We start from the raw sequence: 11154 nt of genomic DNA, 5'->3' as shown, positions 1-11154 counted from the left end.
ATGCAATACTTCACTCTGATCTATCCTTTTCCAAAGCCTTGTGATTGATCCAGGTTCAAATGGATTCTCCAAGTTATCCAATTTTTGTTTCATACACAATGTAAAGTGTTTACATTATTTTTTAAGATGATCTGAATTTAAAATTCCTTCTATTGGTTGTCCATTGCAATATACATCTTTTGAAAATGTCAATATTAATTCCTTTAGTTTTTTATGAAACACCTTTGCGTCATTTGGATTATCTCCAATTGAATGCCAAAATTGAGGATACACATAACCCATGGCTTCAAGTATTTATTCTCAAAAAATCTTTCACGAATCTCGGTTGAAAGTTTGTATGCAATAGACTTAAAATTATCACTAATAGATTTAACAATCTTGTCAAAATCTTCCTTTTTAACTGGTAGTGCTCTACCTCGCTTTCCCATCTTAGATTGGTGCATTGGTATCTGAAATCCTTTTACAAAGACACATAACTCAGTTTTTGCATTGAAATGTAAAAAAAAATCAGAATGATTCAAATCTGTAATTATCTACTACCTAAAAAAATTTGGGCTTCGCCCTATTAGATCTGAATATAGACCATCCAGGGCCAAGCATGTCATTTTATGTAGAGTGCTATACTCATTGATATACATAGTTCTGTCTTGGGCTTTCTTAACAATTTTTTTCATTGAATCCGGCATGGTGAGAAGATTAGCTAAAGTTAATAGAGTCTCTATATCACTTAACTTATGTAAGAGATCAGAAGCTTTGTCTACTATGAGGCGTTGCTTGTACATTAGTCCGATCAAGGATTGATATTCTGTTAGAAGTCGTTCTATTGGTCCATGCAAGGAGATCCATCTAGTCTCAACATCCCTCAGAAGTTTGTTTCCTATTGTTACTCCCTCGGCAAAAATCTGAAATTCTGCAAAATGTTCAGAACTTCGGCAGAAGTATGAGTGGAGCTCGTGGACCAGATCTTCAACTTTTGACATTGTAGGGGAATTTCTTACAATTCTATATGCTAAATTCATTTTATGGGCCATGTAGTGAATTCCAAGCATGTATGGTGCAATACTAGTTTGTAATCTTGAGCAAAGATCGGTCCTTTGACCTTGCATTACTACAGCTCCAACACATACCAACTTCTTGGCAATTGTTAAGTCATGCATACCAACAATTTCATTCAAAGCTTTCTTAACTTTCAAATATAAATTTTTTGTTGTTGAATTGCCCCTCATTTTATGAACACAACATATATGAGCTTGATGGACATGTTCTTTTATGGTATACACATGCATACAAACCCAACCAGTGTTATCTACCGCAGTAACTTCATCTATGGATAATGAAATGAATTTTGACTCTTTTACACTCTCCTATAAATTTTCTTTTCCACCTCAACGAGATAGTTTGGCATTTCCCATCCAACGTTTATTGACCAATGTGACATAGGATAGTGAGGAACATTCAAAAAAGATAATAAATTACTATATTCTGGGAAATCTTTCATAGGACGCCCTCTCGACAGGATATGAAAAATAACACTCATCTGAACAGTCTTTGCTAGGTTTGCATCTTTTGTTGCATGTTCAAGCCCAACCTTGATTGTATTTCCACTATTACCAATCAGTGTCATTTTGTGGTTATGCTCTTCATATTCCATGACATACTTAACATGAAGACATTCTTCCTTTGATTTCCATCTTACTACTGGTGTTTCCTTTCCGTCTATGATCTGTTTTTCATAAACCTTACCAATATGATTTTCTATGGTGTCAAGTTTTAGTTGCATCTTCTTCTCTTTTTTGGTTTTCCAGCTACAAATCTTACACCTGCATTTTGTTGGTTGTTCATCATTATTTGGGGCTGGTTCAATGAATGGGTACTTTTATACCCAATCGATCTTAAAACTCCTTGTCATTTCCCACTCTCGCCCTATTTTCACTTTCCTTTTTCTTTTCTTCCTACCAACATCATCTTCAGTACTAGCATTTTCATCTGAGTGAATTATCTCATTGTGTGTATCCCTTAGAACATATTCTGTTGTCTCAGTATTGTCATCCTCATTTGATGCATTTAACTCATTGATAATCCCATGTTGTGGTGGTGGTGAGCTACTGTGAATGGCTTCTACAACTACAAAAGTTAATGGACCAAAAACCTTGCCAATTCCAAAGTAAGATTTTATGGTAGTATCTTTAAGTTTTGGGCGTTTTGATGGAATCCCAATCCCTTCAGTTTCACTGCCCTGAGGATTCTTACCCTTGTCTGAAATCCCAATCCCTTCACCACCTTGAGGAGTCTCAATCTCACCCTTTTTTGACATCTCAATCCCTTCACCACCCTGAGGAGTTTCACCCATGTCTGACATCTTGAGTCTTGACCTCTCACTATGAATTAAAACTAATACTATCAAGTATGAAGAAATGATTACTCACCTTTATGCCTTCTCAATTCTTTGAATCAAGAATCAGGAATGTCTGGGCCTGTGTTGCAGGATTTTAACTTTGGCCCTCCACCCTACAATCAACTTAGATGTTCCAACTAAAATTGCGGAATGTGAATCAAGAGCTCCAAAATTTACTAATCAGACACAAACAAATTGTAAGAAAGAGTGTTTCAAACTTTCAATTGTATTTATATCAATCCATGATTACATTTTTGGTGAATTTTGCGAGCGTTACAAAATGCATCTTGATTTAAGCAGGGCGAAATGGGTCCTCGAATTCTAATTATGTTTTAATTGATATTGGGGAATTGGTCCTCATTATGCTTAACATGAAATTTAACAGTTGGCGAAATGGACCAACATGTGCAATGATGATTTAATTTACCGTTGGCGAAATAGGTCCTAGGTACAAGGTCGTTTTACTATTTATGGCGAATACCGGAGGTGATCTAATACCCACATTCGAGTGATTCGAGACGAATATTACAGGCATCCATGTGGAACGGTATATGGTCAATGGAAAAGCCAAAATACAATAGACCATTAACCCCAAAATTCTAGGCGATTTGACCACTGTGTTGCCCTAGACTATTCGCCATTTCCTGAAAAATGAAATTGCAGAATTTGCCAATTGGCGAAGATTTGCCACTAAAAAATCTCTAGTGTGCTAAGGGGTCATATGGTGTCCTATGACCCTTTAGGTGTTGTTAGGGGTTATATTGTTTCCTAAGAGACTATCAGGTTTCCTATGAGTTGTTAGGACACCATATGACCCCTTAAAACACCATACGACCCATAACAACACCATATGGTGTCGTACGAGGTCATAGGATGTCATATGACCCCTTAGGACACCATATGACCCATAACAACACCATATGGTGTCCTAAAGTGTCATATGGTATTCTATGACCCCTTAGGACACTATTTGGTGTCATTATAGGTCCTATGGTGTGCTAAGGGATCATATGGTGTCCTATGACCCCTTAGGACAACATATGACCCATTAGGTGTCGTTAGGGGTCATATTGTGTCCTAAGAATCATATGGTATCATATGATCCCTTATGACATTATGTGACCCACTAGGACACCATATGGTGTCATTATGTGTTGTATGGTGTCCTATGACCCCGAGGACACCATATGACCCCTTAGGACACCATATGGTGTCATTAGGGGTCCTATGGTGTCCTAAGGAGTCATATGATCTCCTACGACCCCTTAGGACACCATATGACCCCTCATGACTCCATATGGTGTTGTTATGGGTTGTATGGTGTCCTAAGAGGTCATATGGTCTTCTATGACCCCTTAGGACACCATTTGGTGTCATTATGGGTCGTATGGTGTGCTAAGGGGTCATATGGTGTCCTATGACCACTAGGACACCATATGACCCCTTAGGACACATGCATGGATCCTTAGGATACCATATGACCCCTAAGAATACCATATGACCCTAGAGAGGGAGGGAGGGGGAGAAGATGGAGAGAGAGAGACACCTAAGAGAGGAGAGTGAGATAGATAGATAGAGACTGAGAGGGAGAGACAAGAGATAAATGAGAGAAAGAGAGATGGAGAGAGAGGGGGAAGATAGAGATAAAGAAAGGGAAAGCGAGGGGAGAGAGATTTAGAGAGAGAGAGAGAGACTGAGAGAGTGAGGGAAAGAGGGAAATAGAGGTAGAGATAGAGATAGATAGTGACACAAAGAAGGGGACTCAGAGAGAGAATGGGATAGAGACACTTAAGAGAGGGGGAGAGAGGGATATAGGCAGTAGAGGATATATAGAGAGATCCAAGAGGTGGATGGAGGGATTGAGAGAGAAAGAGAAACCTAAGAGGTGGAGGGAGGGAAGGTGAGAGAGAGAAAGAGTGGGTGAGAGATAGAGAGCATTTGAGTGAGAGGGAGGAAGGGATGGAAGGAGAGTAAAAGAGACTACAGAGGAAGAGGTGTGAAGAGAGAGAGAGAGAGAGAGAGAGAAAGAGAGAGAGAGAGAGAGAAGGGGAGAGTGAGATAGAGAGATAGAGGATGAGAGGGAGAGACTTCAGAGAGAGAGAGAGAGACTTAAGTGAAAAAGAGAAAGGGAGGGGGGAGGTAGGGAGAAAGTGGGAAAGAGATACACTTGACAGAGGAGAGTGAAATAGATAGATAGAGGCAGAGAGGGAGAGAAACTTAAGAGAGAAAGAATGGGAGAGAAAAAGAGAGAGAGAGAGAGAGAGAGAGAGAGAGAGAGAGAGAGAGAGAGAGGTCGATAGCCAGAGACTTGTAGAGAGAAGGAGAGAGACTTGAGAGAAAGAGAAATTAAGCGAGAGTGGGAGAGAGAGAGAGTTAGAGGGAAAGAAATACTTGATAGGGGAAGAGAAAAGGAGGGGGAGGGAGAGGGAGAGAGAGAATGGGAGAGAGACTGAGAGATAGAGATATTTTAGAGAGGGAGAGAAAGAGAGGGATAAATGAAAGAGAGAAATAGGGTGAGGGAGATGAGAAAGAGAGGGAGAGATACCTAAGAGAGGGAAAAAAGTAGAGAGGGAGAGGCCTAAGAGACAAAATGGTAGGGGTTAAGGAAGAGAGAGGGGGAATGTAGGGAAGAGACAAGAGAGATAATGCTGATACAAGAATGTTGATTACTGAAATTTGACTGTCTAAAATTTATAAGAATACTCAAAAAACTAGAATCTGCATTATAACTCTTAGAGATCTGGAACCACTCTTAAACATCCTGACAATATATACATAGAATATAACTTAAAGCCACTTATACTTAAATGTTATATTTTATGTATATGTCCTACCGAAAAGCCTAATGGAATGCTAAATGAATTGCATACAAGTCCATATTACTAATTTAAAATTTATTGGCAGACAAACACGTACATGGTTTACAAACTAAAATTGTGTATGTACACAGTTTTAGTTTTTAAACTGTGTACGTGGTTAGTATACTTTAAACCTCGTATGCGGTTCAGCTTCGATTGGGCTTGGCAAAACGAGCCTAAAAGCGTACGATGTTTTTTAAATTTCAAATACCTTGTGCGCGTTTAGTGTTTTTCAATTTTTTTTGGGGGTGTGTCCACTGTTTTGCACACCATCTTGGTGCACACACCCATATCTACATCATCAAATTATATCAATTTTGTGTCGGCCCAAAAACCGCATAACACATAACATGAAACGTGTTACCAAAGTCGGCTCAATCTAATCCAAAAATAACTAAGTGAACCAAAACAAGATGTCCACAAGCTTCTCATATGTTGGCTCATTGACCTCGAACACACAAACAACCATCATAATTACTCTGCACGATCCGTACAACCAATCTTCACACGCTACTACACCACAACACTGCTATACCAGAAAAAATGTCTACCAGATCTTCTAACCAGCACCAAACTTAACACCAAAAGCCACAATCCTGAAATAAGGTAGATTGCATATCCAAAATACATCTCCTAGATCCGCAAGGCAAAATACTCAACCAAAATAATTTGTTGACCACAAACTACATAGTATGTCGGATACATTTATCTTCTTACCAGACCTCACTGGATGTTAATCAATTCTCTGAAATGAAGGATTCATGAACTATGGATTGGATGTTTGACTCACCATTTTCCAATTGTCATCAATGACAACATTCGATCATCAGTGCAATGTCTCATTTCAACATCACAAAGCTCCTCACATTAAGGCATCTTATGATCTTCCTTCATAGCATCCATAGTAGAGTAGAGGGTAGAAGAAAACACTGAAAATGGACCTTGAGCTTAGATAGGATTACAAAAATACACTCCTTACTATATTTTTAAATAAATCAAATATGGTTTTATTTCCTATCCATACTCACCTAGATTTGCTTTGGATTAAAATGTTACTTTTTTTTTCACTAACATTTTATTATTATTTTCAATATTTAATTCTATATGAATTAATTCATCAAATTTTGATCTTTTTTCTCCATTTCTTATCATATGATTGTCACATCCACTACCCAAATACCAAAAATATTTTGTACTCTCTTTATCAATATTAGATGATATTAAAACCCACTTGTCTTTTCTATTCATGTCATCAATTTAAATATTTTGCTTTTGTCATATATTTTTCCTTTTATACCCATAACTACAATTCCTAGATTTGTTATGATAGTGGCATTGGATATTCAATTTATCATTTTTTTATACTTCTTTGTTTATTGAATTTGTCTCCCTTCTTATTCTACATAATGTATGATAGTTACAATTTTTCTTCATAATTCTCAATTAAACCTATTAAGAATCCTATTCCTCCTTTGCCACTAATGCTTTAACTTCCTCTTTTTTTTTTTCCTCTTGAATGATACTTGATATTTGAAATTTGTTAGTGTGATATTAGAAAAAAAAAATTGACATATGGTATCAGAAATATCATAATGTAATAATGTCATTCTAAAGTAACAATCAAAAGTCAACCATTTGGCCCACAACCTTTGTCATAGTTTTAGCTCCAATAGCTTCTGGCGTTAGCACTTATTTTTCTCATTTGGTATCAAAGTCAATATATGGTCATAAAGTGTTAATATATGATCATAAAGCCATTATCAACGTATCTATCCTTATTTAGTAAAGGGATTGAGAAAGTCATCTAGAGTGCGAAGATATTATCTTTGTAGGGTTTCACTTCAGCATTGAGATTGAGAGTTTATTGACTGTTTGTCTTTTTATCATTTTTAAACCATAATATTGAAGTCTTTTTTATCTCTCATAAAACCCTTGTGTCTCTAGATCGTCTTGGCTACTCAATCTTCAATGAAATGGCTAAGTTCCAATGATTTTCTATACAATATGGCATTGAACATATCAACAAGGCTAGCATGGAAGACATGTACGAAATTCCTCATGTACAACCTACAATAGGTGACTTATTGATAGAAGAGCTTCCAAAGATAGATACTTCAAAAGATATTATCAAAAGACAAGTATAATTTGTGTATAAAAAGAATTCTTTGAATCCCAATCCATTAATTATTCTAGATTTTTACTTATTGTAAAACATTATATTGTTTATTAGCTAGTTAAAATAAGTCTTCTAAATAGAACAATCTCCCTCTTAATACTCCAATAAGTCATAGTTATTTCTAGTGAAGAGGAGAAATTTGAGGGTGAGTGATGTTAGTGAAGAGAGAAAGTTGAGGTTGATTACACTAACTTTAAAGAAATTAATCTCTTTTTCTAATGTGAATTTGATTGCATACTTTGTGTTTAATTTTAACTTGAATTCTTTGTTTCATACATTGACATATGAATCTAAAAATATAGATTTTTAAAACAATTAAGATCTTTTTAAAATGGTGTTGCTACTATTGCTTTTCTTTATTCAATCTTTATTTTCAATTAATTAAGGAAGAAAACAAAATCTCTCTATTTTCATTTAATTAAACAAAAACCTCAAAAAATTAATCTTAAGTTGCTACAATTGCTTTATTCAATCTCCCTAATTTTCATTTCTTACGATCTGTATAAATAACCTAAAAAGAACTTATTTTTTAGTTAGAACTTTCTTTTAGAAAAAATATTATTAACTTCTCAGAAATTTAAACTTATTTTAAATTAATAATAAATTTTATTTTTATAAATAAAAACATTTAAAACAGTTCTATATAATTAAAAGCTTATATAAAATATAAAATATTATATAAATAATGTCAAAATTGGAAGGTAAAGGTGTGTACCTACATTGTTTGAAAGACGTCTTAGTAAGTACAAGTTTCTGGGTTAAACAAAACTTTTTAAGGAAAAAGCTTTCGAAATTTACCATAAGCTAAAATCTTGTGAAAATGTCTAATTAAAAGTTAGAAAAATGCATTACCTTTTTATGCAGATTGTAATTTGCTTGCAATTTTGTTTCCAAAATTTGTGAAATAAAACGTTGGTTGTAGATAAGAGAAATACCATAACAAGATCGGATTGAGGGAAATATCATATATATTCATTTACATTTCAGTTGAATGATTACGAGTTATTCTGCATGTCATGTTCAGTAGAAAGATCGGCAAAAAGGGCCTACAGCAGAGTATACTAGCAAAAAGGCCTATAGCAGAGCATGGCAAAATTTCGGTTACACTCACATATACGAGTGATACTTAGTTACAAGTTTCATTATTCCGTAACAGGTCGGGATATCATAACAAGAAAAAGGCTCTCCCTATTATTTGAGAAAGAACTACAGCGACTACTGCTCCGGAAGGTCGTTAATCTCAGTGAAGCCGAATACAGTAAATCCCGGTTTGAACACGCCTGTTGCAACGGAGTTCAATACAGCTTTTAGAAGCCCTTCTTCGTGCTTTCCCATGTACACTTTGCATACTTCCAATGCCTTCTTAAAAAGAACTTTGTCTGTTTCAGCTTCGCTCTTGGCATAAACAGGAAACTTTGCAAAAAGCTCAAAGCACTTATAATTCCCTGGAACAACTTCTTGGAAGCCATCGAATACTTCCCTCAGCGAAGGCAACGTTGTCCTGGTATTAGGATGAATGTGCTGTAACCCAAAAATCCTGCAATAAAGCGGGAAGAAAGATGCTCTTACCATCCGCTTTTCTTCAGTGGGCAGGACATCTATGCTGTTTTCCACTCGCATAGCAGTTGCCCATAACTCAAGATCAGAGAGCACGGTACGAGCAGAGAGTGAGAGGGGGTGCATGGAGTCAACGATTTCAGCGATTTCCTGCAATGGTGATTCTTCGGCTGGTACTAAGGATCTTTCTAACATACACCGCTTACAATCACACTCAAATCCCATCATCTTGCATACCGATTCTCGTGTGGGGAACGGCACAAGACTGTCAAAGTAAGGGGTTGTTATTTCTTCTCCAGCTTCGATTTTTCTTGCAGTTATAATAAACATGGCTTCTCCTACAACAAGGTAATTGGCGTTGGGAAAGCAGGAATGATTAATGAAAGAGGGAAGTGCCCACAAACCGTATAGCTCATTTTGTCTTTTCATGTCACTAAATGCTTCAATAGGTTGTACATGAGACGCCACATTTCGCATTATCTTGGAAAGCTTATGCTGGTCTAGCTCCCAACCTTGATTGCAAACATCGTAGTTATTCCAGCTGCCATTATTAATCTGGAACAGGTCCATGGGTGGCACCTTCATTTCATCCGAATCAGCAAAGTACTCTAGCTGCTGCAATATCCTCGGAGATGACGCTGCACAGGAAATGATTTTAGCCTCTAAATCTCGTTTAAGACGACGAAGTTTTTTCTCCACTCCTTTCATACCAAGTATGATTCTTCGAGGGCTTCCTTTCAATCTCGTTATCTCGGTGCGGCTAAATGCAATGGCATTGTCCACAAGCAGAAAATCACCAATATCTACATTGTCAGTGGCAAACAGTCCTCTACCACCCCCTACTGACTTTTTAATCATCACGGGACCGATAAAATTGCTCAACTCAGCTGCAGTAGAACCGTTAATAAAATAGGCAGAGAGATCGAACTTACCTTGCTGGTTTTGACAGCTGAGTTCCTTTGATTTTTCGTAGTGCAACTGGATGTATTTTTCTGTTGGGGACTTTTCCAGAGCTCTATCAAAGCATTGGCAAGCTAACTCATATTCTCTAAGATAATGAAAAGCACGGCCTTTGCGAAACAGGGATTTGAGGTGATGCTCATCAAGAGCTAACGCCTTGTCACAGTCTTGTACAGCATTCCCGTACTCCTTCAACCTCAACTTTGCCTCAGCCCTGTTAGAATAAGAATACAGAAGGGCCTCTTTCACTTTCTCCTCGATGTTAGAAGCAGATGGCATTTGGGGTTCAAGTTTGTCGCGCGAAAGAGCCAAGTCTATGCATCTGGAGTAAAACTTTATTGCTTTGTTCCAATCCTCGTCCCGGAAGCACTTGTTGCCTTTATTGCGCAAGTCAAGCAAACTCTTAGCCAATGAAGTGTCTTCATTTCCTGGAAAGGAAGCCAAAATCTCAACGTTTTGAGGATTATCAACGCGCAACATGAATACACCATCTTGAGAGCCTTGCTTAAAGTAAGGCTGTTTGATTGCAACCTTGGAGCCTTTGGGATAAAGACTGCTCGGACTTTGATTGCTTGAAGTGTTGTATATTGCAAGTCGAACAGCATCTCCAAACTGGTCTTCCAAGATAGTCATAATCCCCGCCATTCTGAGCGCATCGGCACAGAGCGTTCCGAATAGAACGCTGTCATTATGATGCTTGTCAATTTGAAGTTCCCTTGCCCGAATGGGCCGTAGCCCGTTCAGTGGGACTGAAGGTCGCCATTGCTCCGACGGTTTCCGCACCGTGTACCCCGCCCTGTGCCCTTGCGTTGATTCCATCTGCCGAAGAAGCTTCAAATATTTCTCATGTGCTTCCAACAGGGCTTCTTTGTCAAAGTCTTGTGAAGCCTGTAACTCCTTGAGCTTTTCAGCCAGTAGTTCTGAAAAGTTTGCCATATTCCTGGAGTTTTCTCCGTGTCTTCAGCAATGAAAACTCTCTGCTACCTATATACCTAAAAACACCACCTTATTTTTTCTGCCAGGTGTTACCTTTTCTGGTCTTTTATATACTTTTTCTATTTGCATTTCTGACACCTGTAATTTGTAATGACATGACATTTTGCTAAAAGTAAACTGTTCTATCTTCACGCGGCTGTGTTTGCTGTAACTTTTATTCATTGTAAAAACATTCTTTGGAGGGTGTTATTATTTTTTAGTAGACAAGCTGT

The 11154-nt window shown here is 37.4% G+C and overlaps 1 protein-coding gene across 1 annotated transcript; it reads right to left on the bottom strand.

Annotated features, from left to right (window-relative positions):
- Positions 1 to 8644: 8644 nt before the first annotated feature.
- Positions 8645 to 10882, bottom strand: LOC131875173 (uncharacterized). The gene has a single exon (XM_059219210.1). The coding sequence runs from the start codon at positions 10880 to 10882 to the stop codon at positions 8645 to 8647; it is 2238 nt and encodes a 745-aa protein (XP_059075193.1).
- Between the last annotated feature and the right edge of the window lie 272 nt (positions 10883 to 11154).

This window comes from Cryptomeria japonica, chromosome 4 (genome assembly GCF_030272615.1).
Source record: "Cryptomeria japonica chromosome 4, Sugi_1.0, whole genome shotgun sequence".
Classification (NCBI taxonomy): Eukaryota; Viridiplantae; Streptophyta; class Pinopsida; order Cupressales; family Cupressaceae; genus Cryptomeria; species Cryptomeria japonica.
The sequence above is the reverse complement of the archived record's forward strand: the minus strand, read 5'-3'. Positions and strand labels throughout refer to the sequence as shown.